This window comes from Peromyscus californicus, unplaced genomic scaffold, assembly GCF_007827085.1.
Source record: "Peromyscus californicus insignis strain IS unplaced genomic scaffold, ASM782708v3 Scaffold_4__1_contigs__length_199733344, whole genome shotgun sequence".
In the NCBI taxonomy this organism is placed as follows: Eukaryota; Metazoa; Chordata; class Mammalia; order Rodentia; family Cricetidae; genus Peromyscus; species Peromyscus californicus.
In genome coordinates, this window is record NW_026294562.1 from 155892278 (window position 1) to 155910996 (window position 18719).

Consider the following 18719-nt stretch of genomic DNA (forward strand, 5'->3'; position numbering starts at 1 on the left):
CCGAGTGCTGGGATTAAAGGCGTGCGCCACCACCGCCCGGTGATATTTGTTGCTTTTTAAAAAGAAAACTGAATAATTTTTATTACTATTTGGGGAAACTAGTTTCTCTTATAGTTTATGGTCATAGTATTTAGTGGGAAATAGAAACATATGTGAATAGGGAAAACCATAAGTCTTTCTAAAAACTCATCTTTACTATTAGGAAAGGGGAAAATACACACACACACACACACACACACACACACACACACACACACACACACGCTTGTATCTTATGCACACATATAAATGTAGAGAACATATCTGCTTGTCTGATGTTGTTGAGGGAAGAATCTGTCCCATAAAAACTTTTTTTCCACAGTCTTACCCGGTACCCCAGGGTGGAGTGGGACTTGCTATGGAACCCAGGCTACCCCAGAGTGCTGTGGGATGTTCTGTATGGCAAATGTGTTACTTTGATTGGTTGGTAAATAAAACACTGATTGGCCAGTAGTCAGGCAGGAGGAAGTGTAGGCGGGACAAGGAGGAGAATAAAGCTGGGAAGTGGAAGGCTGAGTCAGAGACACTGCCAGCCACCACGATGACAAACAGCATGTGAAGATGCCGGTAAGCCACGAGCCATGTGGCAAGGTATAGATTAATGGAAATGGATTAATTTAAGCTGTAAGAACAGTTAGCAAGAAGCCTGCCACTGCCATACAGTTTGTAACCAATATAAGTCTCTGTGTTTACTTGGTCAGGTCTGAGCAGCTGTGGGACTGGCAGGTGAGAGAGATTTGTCCTGACTGTGGGCCAGAGTCTCAGTTATCCTCCTGCCTCAGCTCCCCAAAGTGTTTTCCTACAACCTTCATATGTGTGTATATGAAATTTACTTTTATGTAGTCTGCATACTTGTAGAAATAGTTATTTACAACTGATGACTTCATTATTCAGTGTGTGGTGAATTGGGAAGCTAATTTTTCAGAGTTCCTATTTAATTGATTATGTTTTTGGTCACTGTTTTGTATAGAACCTTCTATTGGGTCCCCACCCGCCCCTCTTTTCCCATCCCTTTGAGTGAAGCAGAGAGCAATCTCAATTGTCTGGACATTTCACCTTCCTTTGCTCTTGGAGTTGGGCAGTTACCACTGAATGACTTTCAAGGAATGATGGGGAGGAAGAGTAGGTGCAGTGGGTACAGATCTCTTTCTCTGTTTTTCTAGGTTCCTTTTTTCGGGGTGGGGTGGGGGGAGTGTCGTTTTTGTCATTATCAAACACCACCTCCCCCTAGGTTGGGGGTTGTGTTTGAGAATTTTTATATGTAATGTTTCAGAGCAAATTGTTTTATGGTAAGTGCCTACATTTATGTATGTGCACCATCTGCCTGGCGCCTTTGAAGGCCAGAAGAAGGCCTTTGGCCTTCTGGAACTGGAGTTCAGATGATTGTGGGTCACCTGACATGGATGTTGGGAACTGAACCTGAGTCCTCTGTAAGAGCAGTAAGTACTCTTAACCACTGAGCCATTTGATCCAGCTCCCCTATCCTGAATTAATTTTTAAATTTTTCTTCTGACTATAAGGTGAATACATGCTTAGTTATTATAGAAAAGTTGTAATAAAATAGTAAAGATAAATTTACTTATAATTGAAACTAATTTTTTCCCAGTATTTTAAAAACATTTTATTTTATTATTTTAAGCTTAGTGGTAATATATGTATTTGTGCTATGGAGGTCAGGTTAGAAATTTTTATTTTCTTTTTCTTTAATGATTTCTAACTTACAATTCGAAATTGTTACTTTTAGTAGTCTCCAAGCTTTTGTGTCATATTTTTGGATGTAAGAAAATTAATTTTGGGGGATAAAAATGACAGACTTTATGTTTAGGTGGGATTTTCTCTCTCATTTAATATTATTTAAAATGCTCCAATTATGGGGCCTGTAGAGATGGCTTAGCAGGTATGATAACTTCCTGCTCTTGCAGAGGACAAGTTCCATTCCCGACACCCATGTCAAGTCCCCGTAGTTGTAACTCCATCTCTAGGGATCTGCTATTTTTCTTTTGGTCTCTGTGGCCACCTGTATATACACACATAGACACACAGATAAAAGTAGTTTTTTTTTAACAGTTCCATTTATAACTTTTTGGAATATTACCTTTGATGATGTTTTTCTAGGATCCAAGTACTTTGTCTGCTTCACAACTTCTGGACTGGCTTAAGTCCAGTGAGCATCTGGGGCAGCCAAGGGTTTGATGCTTAGGATTTTCTTCTTTCCTTAAATTTTATCAGTAGAAAACCACAATTTATACCTTAAAGTTTTTCATTTTTCACTTATTCTTTAAAAATAAGAATATACACAGTAATGACAACGTTCATCAGAGTTACTATGTAAGATTGCAGTGTGTGGCTCACAACTGGGTCCCCATAGTCCAGAGTGTTGCTTCTGCTTTTGCAGTATAGCAGTCCAGATTCCAGCATTCTATAAAGCCCATGATGTGTTAGTGTCTGCCTAATGCAGAAAAATGCAGGCTGTACAAATTGACATACTTGTAATTTATTTTTTTAATAACTCATATGAACCAAATAGTGAGGCTTTCCTATTATTTTTATTCACTTTTGAGTTAAAGATAATTTTGAGGATTTTTAAATACTTAGTAGATTAAGAACCAGTATTGCCTTCCCTCTCCACCCCCTCTTTTAAACTCCTATAGGAGCTTTGACCTGTGAGAGTATGAGAAGGTCTCTATGTAAACTTTGGAAAATGAGTTCTTCTCAGTGTCATAGGAATAGCAGCCTAAATCCAAGGTGGCCAAAACAAGCACTGTTTCCTAAAATTGACTTTGGAAGTATAGAAAACCTAAATTGATGTAGCAAAGGCTATGTATTATGTAGATTTAAGTAGAAGCTGGTACAATCATTCAAAGATGGAGAGATAAACTCCCCTCTCTGCGGATAGGTTCCTCCTTTTAACTTATAACAGGAACATGTATCAGTTATATGAAATTAGGGAAACAAACAAGGGCATACAAATTACCGGTAAATTTATCACATAAACTTAGCTGAACTTGACTACTTGAGGATTTCTTTCTAAGACCAGTATGCTTTTGTCTAATTTTAGAACTCTCCCCTTCCACTTTTAATTCACGTCTGATTATTCTTAGAGCAAAATATTAATTATCAGTGAAGAAACAGGCATTTGAGATAACCGACAAATCTCAGGTCACATATCCATGTGGTTGGCTGTAGAAATAATGTGGGAACATATTGTCCCTCAAGCTTCAATGTGTGTTCCTTGTGTTGTAGCCACTATGCAGAGTTAAATGGAAGAAGTCTATTGGAGTGGTAGTTGGATCTGCCTCTCAATAATTTGTTAAGCTGAAATGTAAAATTATGGGTTATCTTTGTTTTTGTTTTTCGAGACAAGGTTTCTCTGTGTAGTTTTGGTGCCTGTCCTGGATCTTGCTCTGTAGACCAGACTGGCCTCGAACTTACAGAGATCCGCCTGGCTCTACCTCCTGAGTGCTGGGATCAAAGGCGTGTGCCACCACTGCCCAGCTTTTGGTTATCTTTTTATCTTTAGATTATTTTTTATGTTTTCTGATGACTAATAAAATATGAGGAACATGTATTAGGTCATCAACATATTTTGATGAAGTGAGCTCTTAGGTATGATGCGGTTATAAAAAGGAATATATCCATGTTGCCTTAAATTATTTTTAGTAGATTTTAATTATTGAATTAAGTGATGTCATTGAGCATTTTGCTGTGACTTTAGGAAAAAAAATGTAATGCCACTGATTTCATACAAATATATTTAAATTGTAAATGAGAAGCATTCCTTTCCCCACCAGTTCACAGAAAGAATTGCTCCTTTCAAGAATATTCATATTTTGTCATGTAACTTAAAAACTTCTTAGACTTAAGAGAACACTGAAGAAAGTTGTCATTTCTTGCTGTAGCAATGAGAGAGAATTTCTCTGCCTGAACTGAACTGAACTTTACTTTCTTAACTCTAGAGGTGTCCCAGGGATAGATTGCAAGTTTAGAAAGGCCTGCTAGATTTGAGTGATGGCCTCTGATGTGGCTCAAGGCTCTGTTGCAGAGGAGTGGGTGAATGGCTAGTGACTTGGATCGAAAGCAGGCTTTCTTAGATGTTTATAGGATAGTTCTAAAGTGATGATAATGAACTAAAAATAGCTGCTGTTGACTCCTGTACATTTCAGAAGCTTCGGGTATCATCATTTCTTAGAAACAACTCCTGGCTACAGACAATAACCCGAAAGTTTGCACTAATGTAAAGCCCTTTCCTTTAAAGCATCTTATGGTTTTTTGTTTGTTTAGCAGGCTAGGTAATAAGAGAAAGAGAATGATGGGAGACTTCCTCCAATAAGACAGTTTAGTGTTAGTATTTTCTGCCAGTTATGTCTTCCTCCTTAGGTACAGTTGGAAGATTCTGCTGTTCTAAGCAGAGATTTTGTTTCATCCCTTTAAAGATGGAGAAGAGAGCCTATCACTTGCTTGGAACAAGGGATTGTAGAGCTTACTTTCTCTTAACAAAGTGTTTTTTCCATAAGAGAAAGATTAAATACGTAGACTATTTTTCATGCTCTCCTGTACCCCTTTAAATAATGTTACATAGAACAGTTGGACTGAACCTTGATTATACACCAGCCATGTCTTACTCATTAATCCGTTTCTTTCTGAGGCATTTCAGAGCAAGTCATTGGCATACTTCACCTTTAAATACTCACACACGCACCTCATTTAGCTTGCTCTCTCAGACTTGTTACACTTCTGTGAAAATAAATATTTCCCATAGGATCTGTCCTGATCTTAATGCTTTAAGGTTAGGACTATTTATAGATGTGTTCTATGCCTTTATTGCTGCTCCTTTTTAAAACCAAGTGCTTCTCAGGTATGTAGACATGGCCAGCGAGGTTCAAAAGAAGCTTGCTTTTTATATGCCATTCAGTTGGGCTCTAGTTTTTATTTTTATGAGGAATGTTAATGAAACTATTTGGTATGAAATAACGCTTCTTGAATAAAACTTTGGAGTTAAGAATTGAAGGCTGTAAGCTTGGTGGCACAGGCCATTTATCCCAGCTACTTGGGGCTGAGGTAAGAGGATGGCATGTTCAAGGTCAGCCTAGGCAATTTAGTGAGACCTTGTCTCAAAAAAAAATTAAAATTAAAAGAGGGCGGGAGATGTAAGTCAGTGGTAGAGATTTTGCCTAACATGCATAAGACCCTATGTTCAATCTGTAATACTAGGAAAGGACTGAACATAATCTGTGTTAAATACGGTGAAGACAAACATGGGAGTAAGTGGATTGGAGAGGCTCACTCTAACTATACCTGGGCTTTGTTTTCTGTTTGAAGAAATAGTAGTTTAGGTGATTCTCTCTTGGTTGCTATATTTTAGTAAGACTATGGCAACTAAAATTTATGTTTCCAAGTAATAAAGTTGACAGATCTGTTAATATTGGGGTGCTAATACTAACCTGCAATCTTTAACATTATTCTTAAGACAACTTGTATTGGGGGTTTGAGAGATGGCTCAGTGGTTTAGAGCACTTGTTGCTCTTGTAGAGGACCAGGCTCAATCCCTGGCACCCACATGGTGGCTTACAACTATCTATAACTCTAGTTCCAGGGGATCCAGTGTCCTCTGCTGACTTCTGAGGATACCAGGCATGCATGTGGTGCACAGATGTACATGTAGGCAAAATATTCATGTAAAAAAATAAAATTTTAAAGCCAGGTGTGGTGACTTACACCTTTAATCCCAGCACTTAGAGGGCAGAGGCAGGCCAATCTATGTGAGTTTGAGGACAGCATGGTCTACAAAGTGAGTTTGAAGACAGTCAGAGCTTTTACACAGAGAAACTGTGTCTTGAAGAAAGATAAAAATCAACTTGTATTTTTATGACTCAACAGTTAAGAGCCCATACTACTCTTGCAGAAGACTTGGGTACAGCTCCCAAAACACATATGGTAGCTTACAACCACTTGTAACTCTAGCTCCAGTGGATCTGATTCCCCCTTCTGTTCTTCTTGGGCACTGCATACATTGTAGGCAAACTCTCGTACAATTAAAAAAATATATGTATGTTTACACACACACACACACACACACACGAATTTTACTGTTGCAAAGGTTTGTGATATTTTAAAGGGACTATTGGCTGTGTGTGTTAGAGGGCTGTGGAGATCATGTTTTAGTTAAGTGCTTGGTCCTGGACATTTTGACCAGAGTGGTCGTCAGGGATTTCTTCAAGAACATAGCTGGCCTTCCTTCAAAAAGTATTTCTGCATTGCTGTGTTTTAAATCATCTTCACTTTCTTTTTCTGTCTTTAGAAAATACTCAAAATGTAGAAATAGCAACTCTAATCTTAAACTGTTCTCTAGTTGTCCACACTTTTGTTCTAGAGAGAATTATTAATGAAGGTTAAAGCTGAGGCGTTCATTTGGAAATACTGATTGCTGACATTACCTTGGTTAAACTTTCTGTTCTCTGAGGGCACATGAGCTTTCTTTTTCTTTTTTTTTTTTTTTTTTTTTTTTTTTTTTTTTTGGTTTTTTTGGAGACAGGGTTTCTCTGTGTAGCTTTGCGCCTTTCCTGGAACTCGCTTTGGAGACCAGGCTGGCCTCGAACTCACAGAGATCTGCCTGGCTCTGCCTCCCGAGTGCTGGGATTAAAGGCATGCGCCACCACCGCCCGGCGAGCTTTCTTTTTCTAAGTCCCCCTTTCTAGGTGTGATTTCCAGCGTACGACATGGATAGTCCTTGAGCTTTTACACAGTCTGTCTGAATCATAGAGGCTGTTAGTAGTCCATAGTCTAATGAGTGTCTGTGATATGTTGGCACTGTATCACATTATCCTGTTTATTGCTCATATTGACCCTGTTTCCAAAGCCTCTGAATGGTGACATTCAGCTGTCCTGTCATCTCTCAGTAAGTCACACTATCCAATTGAATGTCTAAGTGAATTGGATCTTATCTTAGTACTTAATCTTTTCTGAAAATTATGCTTTAATGCTCTGTGAACAGGCATTTTTCCAGTTTTTAGCATGGAAGAAGCTAAGTTAATTTGTGTAAGTAAAGTAGGAAAGCTGGGATTCATTCTGGTTTGACTTAAAGCCATGGTTCCTCTGTGCCTGGGCCTGGTACATGAAGGTTTTTGCCATTTTGTCCATATAAAAATGTACCCAAAAGGATAATTCATTTCCTTAAGAAATACAGTAATAGGATCTTGGAAGATGGTTGTCAGTAAAATGCTTGCTGTTCAAGCGGAAGGACCTGAGTTCTGATTCCCAGCTCCACATAGAAAAGATGGTTATAACCCCAGTGCTGGGGAGGCAGAGACAGGAAGATCCCTGGAGCTTGCTAGCCAGCCATTCTAGCTGAATTGGTGAGACCTTATCTCAAAAGTAAGGTGGAAAGTGATTGCAGAGGACTCCCAGTGTTGGTCTCCAGCTTACATATGTGCCTGTGCACTACCTCACATCCTCACACATACATGCACAAAAGAAATACCACAGTAGACATTTTGTGTTTGTTTATAGATAAGGGTTTTTGGAAGAGTCTATACAGAGTACTTGAACTTTGGAAAAGGAGATTTTGTGTGAGAGATAAGATGAAGAACTAGGGTAGCTGGGTGTCTACCTCGACAGGACACGGGAGATCTGACTCTACAGTGCTGGTTTTCTGTTTTCTTTCTGTGTTATCTTGTGTGAGAGAAAAATGTTGAGTGACATTCCTGCAGGAGTATTTTCAGGATAAATAGCAACACATGTGAAATTCCCTGAGATCTTAAGACTGAGTGGATAATCTTTATTAATTATGCTACTACTGCTGTAGTGAAGCTAAGAAATAAACTGATGCCAATTCCATGGCTTGTAGTAGAGTCATTTTTATTATCTAGGTGATTACTTACATGACACTTAGGATAAATTTTAGTCTGACAGTATATGTTCATATGTTCATTTAAATTACCTGGTGACTTTGTGAGCTTATTGTTTTTGTTATCTTTTAACAGAATAGTTCAGTGCTCTAGATTTGTTTATTGCCTCCATCCTAGCAAAGAGTCCTTAGGAAACTTGACCTCCGAAGAAGTGTCATCTCAAGTATAGGCAAGTGCTTGGGCTTAGGAAAGGGATGATTGACTCCCAGTAGGCTGAAGTACTGGGGAGGAGCAGTTTGGACACATGCTGCTCTCTGCTCTAGCACAGTCACATCTTAGGATTGTTTAAATGGATGACTGTCGCCCCCCCCCCCCCCCCCCCCCCCCCCCCCCCCCCCCCCCCCCCCCCCCCCCCCCCCGCTCCTTTTCTCCTTTTTTCTTTGAGGCAGAATCTCATGTAATCCAGTAGGTTGGCTTTGAACTCACTATATAACCAAGAATGACCTAGAACTACTCATCCTCCTGCCTCTTACTCCCTAGTGTTGGGGGTTACAGGCATGTACCACCAAAACAGAATAGTTCTGTTTTGGTAGACCATGAAACAGATTTCAGACAGTAGTTGAAATGCTTTCTGCATTTCTGCTGCCTAATTTTTTTCTGCCCTTGGTCAGATTTCTTACCTTGTTCACATTCATATGACTAGTTGAAGAGTTGATAACACCAGGTCTTTTAGCTTAAGATTTCTGATGAGGACTGAAGTTGCATCTTCTGTTCACAGTCTCTACTGTACAATCTGTTTATTCACTCAGAAGCTATATGACATTTCTTCTCAGTTTGAGTTCCTGCCTCCCTCTAAACATAGCCGCTCTGGAAGCATTTCCTTAATTTTTACATTTTATTTAGACTAGGCCATCTTCTACCTTAAGAAGCTAATTTTCAAGATGTGAGTGTTCTGTTTCAGAATGATTTTAATTTCTGAGGGAATTTATAGAAGAACAATGCCATTGCTGGACCTAAACTCATTTTATAGTGGTATTAACTGCTGGACGAAGCCAACAAGACTCTTGACTGTTGCTGGTCTGTGTACTCATTTTGCGTTTGGTGTTTTCCTCATCAGGGAGAAAGTAGACAGTGACTATAGTGCTCTTCAAGAGAGACTGAGGACCTTGCCTGACAAGTTGTCCTACGACGTCATGGTATGCTTGCTGTGTTCCTTTTAGAGTCACATGTTGTTTGTTGTAGACAGTTTAATGGCAAAATGATAGGATATCGCCTTGCTGTGAGTGTCAGTTCACAAACTGTCAGCTGATACACTGTCAGAGTTGACTCCATAGCAAGGAAGGTTTGCTTTGTTAGGACTTAAAACAAAATAATATAATAATTTGTATATAATTATTGTGGTATAATGACATATTAGCAAAAATATGACATTTGGCATGTAAATATATTTTTATACATAAACTGTAATTATGATAGGAATATGACATTCAATTATTTCCTGTTACCCAGAGCAAGAACAATCCATAATGTCTGGTAACTCACAGAATTAAAACCCAGAACATTGATTTTTTTTTATACAAGAGGTGCTATTAGTTTCTTTTTGAATGACCTTCCTCATGACATACAATCTGTCCCAAGCCTTTGGCTGCAGCCTCTATTGCATCAGTGTGCTTCATGAGGATTTGTTGTGTTGTACTAGATTAGGTATGGGTAGGTAGATGGCAATGAAACTGCTAATTCCTACCTTAAAAACATAGTTTTCGTTACCATGGTTTTAGTTATACTGACAATAGTTTTCATTACTATTTTGGTTTCATTTAGACTTTAGAATAAATGAAATGTATAAACATTCAGAGACAGCACTACTTCCTCTAATAGCTGTCATGGAAATATGTTGTGGATTTATTTTCCTGTTTTAATATGGATTTATTGGCCTAATACAATTTTCTATAGATTTTCCTGGTGAAATTTCAATATAATGTTAATTTTTTTGTGAAATTGACATTTTATTTTTCCCAGTGCGTAGGTAAGAATTGAGTAATGTAGGGTTTCTCATGATAAGTATTTTTAAAATGTAATGTTTAAAATTTTCGCCTTTCTCTTTCTTTTTTAACCAATAGGTACCATTTGGTCCACTTGCCTTCATGCCAGGAAAACTTGTCCACACTAATGAAGTCACTGTTTTACTCGGGGACAACTGGTTTGCAAAGTGCTCGGCAAAGCAGGCTGTGGGTTTAGTTGAGCACCGGAAAGAACGTAGGTACCTCTTGTGAAGATGTTTTCTGTTGTGTTTGTGTTAGCTGGCAGGCTCCCTAGCTGGGGACGGTGACCCAAGCAGTTGTCAGGATTTGCTAGTCCAGACTGTTTGCTGTTCTGGACTATAGGTAATCTAAGGAAAAGTAGCGGTTGAAAGTGGAAGATGGAGTGATGCAGGTTGGAAATACTTCCTACTTGCCATGTGTCCAAAGGTATGAAGTTGTGAACCACAGGCATTATGCTGTTCAGTGGATAGACCTTGAGACAGGAGTTGGGGACATTTTATACTAGTGACTGACATGTCTTGTTACTTCATATGACTTTGCTTTTAATATTCTGGGACCCAGGAGTAATTTATTTTCTTTGTCATAGAATCAGAGAAATTCCTCTTTATAAAAGTTAGGAAGTCTTAAATGTGCTTTTTGTTTGTAGGAAATGTCATTTTTATTTTATTGAGATCGGATGTGGAGAGCTACCTTGTAGGTAGCTTGAGGTCTTGCCTCATCTTGTAAGGCCACTTTATTTTTGCTTACCCAGTTTCTTGTTCTATATGCATACCTGGACACACCTTTGTACTCTGGCTTAGTTGCATTCTGACAGTAGGCTTATTTAATTTCTTACTTTTTTTTTTTTTTTTTTTTGGTTTTTCGAGACAGGGTTTCTCTGTGTAGCTTTGCGCCTTTCCTGGAACTCACTTGGTAGCCCAGGCTGGCCTCGAACTCACAGAGATCCGCCTGGCTCTGCCTCCCGAGTGCTGGGATTAAAGGCGTGCGCCACCACGCCCGGCTAATTTCTTACTTTTATAATAGCATATGTAAATTGATATATCATCCTGCTTTCAACCTTCTAGTAAATGCATGTTTGAAAATAAATTTTGGAGGACCCTCCCATATAAGTGATATCATACTAAATACAGCTGACCTTTCTAAAGCTGAAACAATTTTGCTTACCCAGAGGTGGGTATTAGTTGGAGAACTCATTTATTCTGTGAAATTCTGGAAACTATGGTTGGAGACAAATTGCAAATCAAGTCCAAGTTTGTAATTGGTTTACATTTTGATCTTTTGTGACACTAATCAGAATCCTATTGTTGGGCCTATATATATAATTTATATATTATATAAATATATATAATTTCTGGCAGTGATTAATCTGGGTTTTGCTGTGTTAAAATTAGTCACGTCCACTAGATAGGAGATGGTGGGCATGGTTCTTAGACGCCTTTCTGACTCGGAGGCTTTGCTTGTTGACTGGTGTCTGCGCATAGAAAGTCAACCTGGAGTCTGGAAAAGTTTGTTTATTGATTCTCAAACCAGTTAATGATTGAGAGACTGGAGCTCTAGAGGAAAGAAACAAGAGGTGTTTTTTTTTGTTTTTTTTTTTTTTTGATAAATCACTTCCCAGTTCCATGTAATTTTTGGAAAGTGACTGAACATGTGACTCAGGATAGATATTTATCTAATTGTCAGGGCACATATTTAACTGCATAGAGTCTAATAGGATAAGAGGATTCAGAGGTTTTTGTCCACAGTTTTAGGGTAGTTTATAATAGCTGAAGAAAATGTTTAGATGTATTGTTAAACTTGACACTTAATAATACAAGGTGCATATGATCCAGTCCCAGGTGGCTGATCCAGGTCTCCCTCACTGGAAACCTTCCATCTTAACTAGTCTCTTAGCATGGTGGGTTTGCCCAGTTGGAGGTGTGGCTCTGGAACAATGTGGGATTTTTTTCTTTGCAGTTTTGCATATAGATTTTAGCAACTTCAGCATATCATTCTTTTTCTTCCATATTTAAAATGAAAACATTCATCTTTTCTCTTAACTGAATCCCTGTATGGATCCTCTTTGGCCTTTCCACTGTGTGGCATCACTGTTCTTTTGCTCTGAGCCATTATTAAAACAAGGGATGCTTGAACACAGCTATCCCGTACCATTGAGCTGATAAGCAGACCGGATGACAAGTGAGTGTTCTGTATAGAGGCACCAAGCCTTGGGTGGCTCAGTATGAGATTTCAACACATTTCTCAGCCTCTGCATGCAATTTAATACTTATGAATTGTTAATTTCTGGAGTTTTCAATCTCATATTTGGTGGTGGATAACTGAAATTGTGATGCGAGACTGTAGGTAAGTAGGACTACTATTCCGTTTTTCTTAAAGCAAAATAAATAGCAAGTTAAACATACAATCAGTTTCTTCATTGTTGACCAGGTAATGGCAAGGTGGAAAGAGGTCTTTGCATGTAGAAGTTACGGCTTGTCCTCTTGATACAGATTTGCAGTCCCACCACTTGAGGGGTTGAGACAGGGTGGGTCTTGACTTTCTGTCCCCCTCCCACTCCCCAGAAGGTAGTCATGGTGAGGAGCAGAATGGGCTTGACAGTCACAGCTCAGAGACAGTGGCTGTAGGAAGAGGACAAGCTCAGCACCCTCCTTTTGTGCTGACCTTTTTTTTTTTTTGCCATTTAATAAGAACATACCATCTTTTCATACTTCTTTTTTAAAATTTTTTTTTAATTTTTTTATTTTTTTGAGACAGGGTTTCTCTGTATAACAGTCCTGGCTGTCCTGGAACTCATTTTGTAGACCAGGCTGGCCTTGAACTCATTGGAATCCGCCTGCCTCTGCCTCCTGAGTGTTGGAATTAAAGGCGTGCGCCACCACCACCCTGCCCATATTTCTTTTAAAATTTTGTTTGGTATACTGTTCTGTGAGCTATGACATGTACATTGATCTAATTAACCATCACAACTATGAGTGTACATAGAACACACTGAAGTCAGGATGCAGGATTATACTAAATGTTCCCTCATGCTCACTTGTGTATCAGCTCACCCTACACTAGCTTCTCAGGCTTGGCAATCACTGACTTATTCTCCATTACTATTAATATACATTTTCCTAGAATGTTTTGCAAATGGATTCCTGTCTCTTTGGAGAATGGCTTTTTCACTTGCTCTAATGCTTTATCTGAATTGCTGTTTGTATCAGAGTTCTTCATTGAGTTTTGTTGCTGAGTAGCCTCCAATATCTATGCATAGGTTTTCTTCTCAGTGCTTTGGAAGGACACTTGGAGCAAGTGTGAATGGAGTTATTGGAGAATGCCATACATAGGCTTTAACCTGCACACAGCTCTTCCTTGTTGTGCTGGGACCCATAGTAAATGTCTCTTCAGGTTTTCAGAAATGACCAGACTTTTCTAGAATGTTTCTGTGGGTCAGAAGGAAACAGCAGACCCAGTGTCGGCACACCGTTTTCATCTCTACCTTTCTCTCTGTACTGGCAGTGGACAGAGAGCTTTTGTGAAAAGGACACAGAGCTTTTGTGTCCTTCTAACCACTTGAGAGATGGAAAGGAGTTAGAGTTGTGTCTCCTTAGTGATGGATGAATTCATCTACAATCTGTAGCCTCTTACATGGTGAAGTTTTTAGCCATTTTTAAAAATTGGGGTTGTATTTTTTTTTTAATTTATTAAAAATTTTTTAGATTGATTTTTTTTTTTTAATGTGCTTTTTATTTGCTTGCATGTATGTCTGTATGGGCCATTTCCACAGAGGCCAGAAGAGGGCATGGGATCTCCTAGAACTGGAGTTGGAGCTACTATATGGGTGCTGGGAATGAAATCTGGTTACTATGGAAGAACAGCAAGTGCTCTTAATCACTGAGTCAATCTCTCCAGCACCCCCAAGGGATTGTAATTTTCAGAAACTTGAAAAGGTTTTGGGAGTTTGTTATACATGTTGAATATGTCTCTTATTTGGAATATATGATATGCTTGTGTCTTTTGTCTATATCTTGTCTTTTCGTTAATTGTTGATGGTGTTTTTCTAGAACAGTTTGAATTTTGAAGTCCAGTTTGTTGCTTTTCTCTCTTGGGGCCTATCTTTGTTGTCATATCTAAGAGCTCTTCATTTACATTTAGTACCTATGCTCTTGTTTTAAGTTAATTTTGCTTTAGGTATGTGGTTTAAGTCAAGGTTCACTTTTCTTATGAGTGAGTGCACAATTGTTTTAACATTGTATTTGAAAATAACATCCTTTCTCCACATTGACTTTGTACCTTGTCAGAATGAATTGGTAACTTGAAACCACAGGAAGTGCTCCACCAGGATGGTTAGAATAAAAAACATATAGTAACAAAAATGTGGCAAATTTAGAATCTTTGTATGCTACTGGTAAGAATGTAAACTGGTATATATTAGAAAATTAGCATTTTTCAAAAAATTGTAAGCACAGGATTACTGTGAGACTTAGCAGAGATAGTGTGCAAATGAAATAAAAATGTACAGCCACACAAAAATACTGCAGATGCTAGAGGCAGCATTATCCATAATAGCCCAAAGTAGAAACAACTCAAGTATTACCTATAGATAAAATGGATTGTCTCCATGCAGTGGAATGCAGTTGGACATGTCTTGAAAGTATTATGGCAAATATTATGAAAAGTATTATGAAAGAAACATGTCTTGAAAATATTATTCCAGGGGAAAGAAACCAGTTACACAGGCCTCACTCCTTTCTGTGCAGTGTTTAGTATGACAAATTTATAAAATAGAAAGTGAGTTAGTATACTGGATTGTTTAAGACTGTGAATATGAAAATATACATGTGTAATGATGCCTGCACAGCCCCAGGCATATATAAAAACCTTAAGTTATATATTTAAGTAGATTAATTATGGTATGTAAACTGTATCTCACTAAAATTATTAAAAAGTGAAGTATTGGTTATTGGCTCTTTGTATAGTTCATTTTTCTAGACCGTCTGTTTTGTTTCTTTGATCTGTGTCCATCCATGTTTCAATTACTATAGCTTTATAGTGTGTCTTAAAATTAGGCACTGTGAATCAGTGTATGTACTTTGCTAGGATCCAAACTCAAGCTTCATGAGTTCTAGTTTGTTCTTTCTGAAATTTGATTAGGTTGTTTCAGTTTCTTTCTTCTTTCATCTACATTTTAGAAACAGCTTGTTTCTATCTATAACAAATCCTGGGTATATTTGCCTGGAGTTGCCCTAAATCTATACGTCAGTTTAGGAAGAATTGACATCTTAACTATACTAAATCTTCCAAGCATATAAACCCTACTCAGTATTTAGGACATCTTTGACTTTTTAAAGACTGTTCAGTTCATGTTGTACCATGTGGCCTGTAAGCCCTTGTCGGTTGTGTGAAATTCTTTGAAATAAATGCCCTGGGACTTTGAACGTAAACACTTGTGTCTTGTAAAAAGTGACATGTTTTAATTCATTTTCCATATTCATGCCTCTATTACTTTTTCTTGTCTTACTGCACTGGCTAGTATGTGGTTGAGCAGGAGAGCTGAGAATAGTCATCCTGGTCTTTTTTTTTTTTTTTTTTTTTTTTGGTTTTTCGAGACAGGGTTTCTCTGTGTAGCTTTGCACCTTTCCTGGGACTCACTTGGTAGCCCAGGCTGGCCTCGAACTCACAGAGATCCGCCTGGCTCTGCCTCCCGAGTGCTGGGATTAAAGGCGTGCGCCACCACCGCCCGGCCGTCATCCTGGTCTTATAACTGGCTAAGAGTGGGCATCCTCGCCTTGTCATTTTTCTACCAAGGAAGGTATTTGGTCTTTAACTACAAGATATTGTGTTGGTTGTATGTTTTTTTTGTTTTTTTTTTTTTTGTTTTGTTTTGTTTTGTTATTCTTTTAAATTAGTACTTTCTACCATATTAAGGAAATTTATTTCTAATTTGTGAAAATTTTAAAAATAATGAATAGATCTTGAATCTTGTGATGTATTCTTTCTGCTTATGTTGATATGCCCTTGTGTTCAATTTGTTAATGTGGTAGGTTATATTGATTTATTTTCTTTCTCCAAATGATCCATTATTTGGTCAGGGTATATTATTTTTGTATATTGCTGAGTATATTTTGCTAATGATTTGTTGATTGATAGAGTGATTTGGGAAGTGTTCTATCCATCTGTGTTTTTGTAACATACAGCATAGAATTGGTGCTGTAAATATTTGGTAACATTTACCAATAAAGCCACCAGAAGGCAGAAGGCAATTGACTACAAACTAAAATTCTTTACTAGATATTACACTATGTAAACTATCATTTTCCCCAGAGAGAGGTTGATAATTTCTGGCTTTTTAAGAATTGCGTGGTTTTACCTAAGTTCTTAAGTTTATCTAATAGAATTGTTTATAGCATTAAGTCCTCATTTCTTTTAAATGTATTTGGGGTGACAGTACTTTTTAACTTTGTTTTTGTTAGCATGTATCTTCTTGCTCCTTTTGTATAGCTAGATGTAGTGGTCCTCAAGTGGGCAGGTATTAGTTTTATTTATTTCCCAGGAGAATGGTGATGTATCAGTACACACTTTCTGTCACAGGTAGGTGTTAAGTGCCATTGATACCCAGTTGATAGCAGCTAACAGTTTTTAACTATGCTAAGTCCCCAAAGCTTCCTGACTGGTGAGGTTGAGGGGTGTATTGATCTTGGTGATCTCAGGACCCAACCTTTGGCTTTATTGCTATGATTATCCCCCCTTTGCTATTAAAATGCCTTCTGCTGTTCTTCTTGGTTTACTTTATGGTTCTTTTGTGATGCTTATTCTCGGCTGTTGGTGCTGTCATTTTGACTTAGGCACTGCTGTGGTGCTGCATTGTTTTGACACATTGTATTTTCATTGTCAGTTGAGTAAATTTTCCTAAGTCATGGGATGCGCTCATTGATGCACTAATAATCATTTAGGATGGGGAGGACAGGCTGTGACCTTTGGGCCACATCTGGTTGACTCCAGCTTTTATGTATAAATGTAAGCTAATCAATGAAAGAAGAATTGTGAGAGCGGGTGGAGAAAGAATAATATGAGATAGAGACCAAGCACAGCCCTCAAAATCTAAAGGAAGTACATTCTGGCTTTTTGCAGAGAAAGTTTACTAGTCCCAGAATTGGAAATGTTTGATTTTAAGTGCTGGGAGGTTTTTTCTGATGCTGCTTTCTAGTTTTATTCTTTGTGGTTATGGGATGTGTATGTGATAGGAGGTTTTAGAGTACAGTAAGACTGGTGGTAGGACTAGTATGTGCTCCATCTTCCTGAGTGCTTTGCCCTGGAGAAGAATACATTTGCTGTTTGGTACAAAAGCATTGCACAAATGCACTCACATGCGTGTGGGTGATGGTGTTCTGTTCTGCAGCTGCTCATTTGTTTGTTCAGTGTGGAGAGAAGAATGAACTCTCCAGGTAGAATTGTGGCTGTGGCATGTCTTCCTCAGTTCTGTCAGTTTTAGTTTCAAGTATTTTGAGGCTTATTTTCAGACAGTTAAAGTACTGTGCTTTGCTGAATCACCCCTTCATGATCGTATAACTTTCTATTTTATTCCTTATTCTTTCTACATAGGTTTCTTGTCTAATGTTTGCTGTATGTGTTTTCACATTCCTAACATCTGTGCTAATTATAGCAATAATAAAGTGCATTTCTTGTATACAGCATACCACTTCCCTTTTTAATCCATTCTGACAATTTCTCTCAGTTGTTTTTGGACTGTTTATATTTAATGTAATTATTAATATATTTGGAATTAAGACTTAGCATTTATTTTTTTCTCTCTGCTTCTCTTAGTTTCCTGTTCTCTTTTGGACTACTTGATATTTGGTTTTGTTTGTGCATTTTCTCTATTAATGCCGATAGAACCTTTTTTCTTTTTAAGATTTATTATTTTTAGTTACGTGTAGGTGTATGTGTCTGCATGTGAATATGCACATAAAGGCAGGTGCCCTCAAATGCATCAGATTCCCCTGGAGCTATAGTTACAGAAGGTTGTTAGGCTGCCCGATGTGGGTGCTGGAAGAGTAACAAGTGATCTTAATCAGCCCATCTTTCTAGTCCTGCCAACAGGAACTTTCAAAGGATTTTTTTCCCTCCATGATACTAGATTTTACTTGATCTTTAAAATGTATCATTTTTCATTTTCAAAAGGGCTCCCCCTGCCCCCCGTATTTTGAATGTTCTTTTGTTATAACACCCTATCATCCTGTTCTTGTTCCATGGTAACTTTTTTCTTTTTTTGAGACAGGGTCTATGTAGCACTGGCTGTCCTAGAATTCATGTGCAGAATAGGCTGGCCTTGAACTCAGAGAGATCCACTGGCCTCTGCCTCCTGAGTGGTGGGACAAAAGGTATGCATCACTATGCTTGGCATTTTTTCCCCTTAAAAAGTATTTGGATTGCCTTTAAAAGATTTTTGTTATTTCATGTGTTTTTCCTCGTCCTCTTTTCTTTTTCCTTTTACTGTCAGTAATATTGAAGAATGTTTTCTGCTGGGTGTTGACTTTTGGCTAACCATATACAATTCAGAGTTAAGTATTGTTAAGAAGTCTTGGGCTGGAGATATTGCTCCAGTTTATAAGAGGACTTGAGTTCAGAACCCCAGAACCTGCATAAAAAGGTGGGGGTTGTGGTACACTTCTGTCACCCCTTCACTGGAGGGAAGGTTTGGTGGAGATCATTAAAGCTCATTGGTAACTAATGTAGCTGACTCTTAGGAGTTTCAGGTTTGGTACAAGTCCCTGGCTGAAAAGGTAAAGGTGGAGAGCAGTGGAGGAAGGAT

The 18719-nt window shown here is 38.2% G+C and overlaps 1 protein-coding gene across 1 annotated transcript in view; it reads left to right on the plus strand.

Annotated features, from left to right (window-relative positions):
- Positions 1-18719, plus strand: part of Uri1 (URI1 prefoldin like chaperone) — a 59632-nt gene that overhangs the window by 26538 nt on the left and 14375 nt on the right. The window contains exons 3-4 of the mRNA XM_052761580.1: positions 9001-9079; positions 10004-10139. Of these exons, the coding sequence (XP_052617540.1) occupies positions 9001-9079; positions 10004-10139 (215 nt within the window). The remainder of the gene's footprint in view (positions 1-9000; positions 9080-10003; positions 10140-18719) is intronic.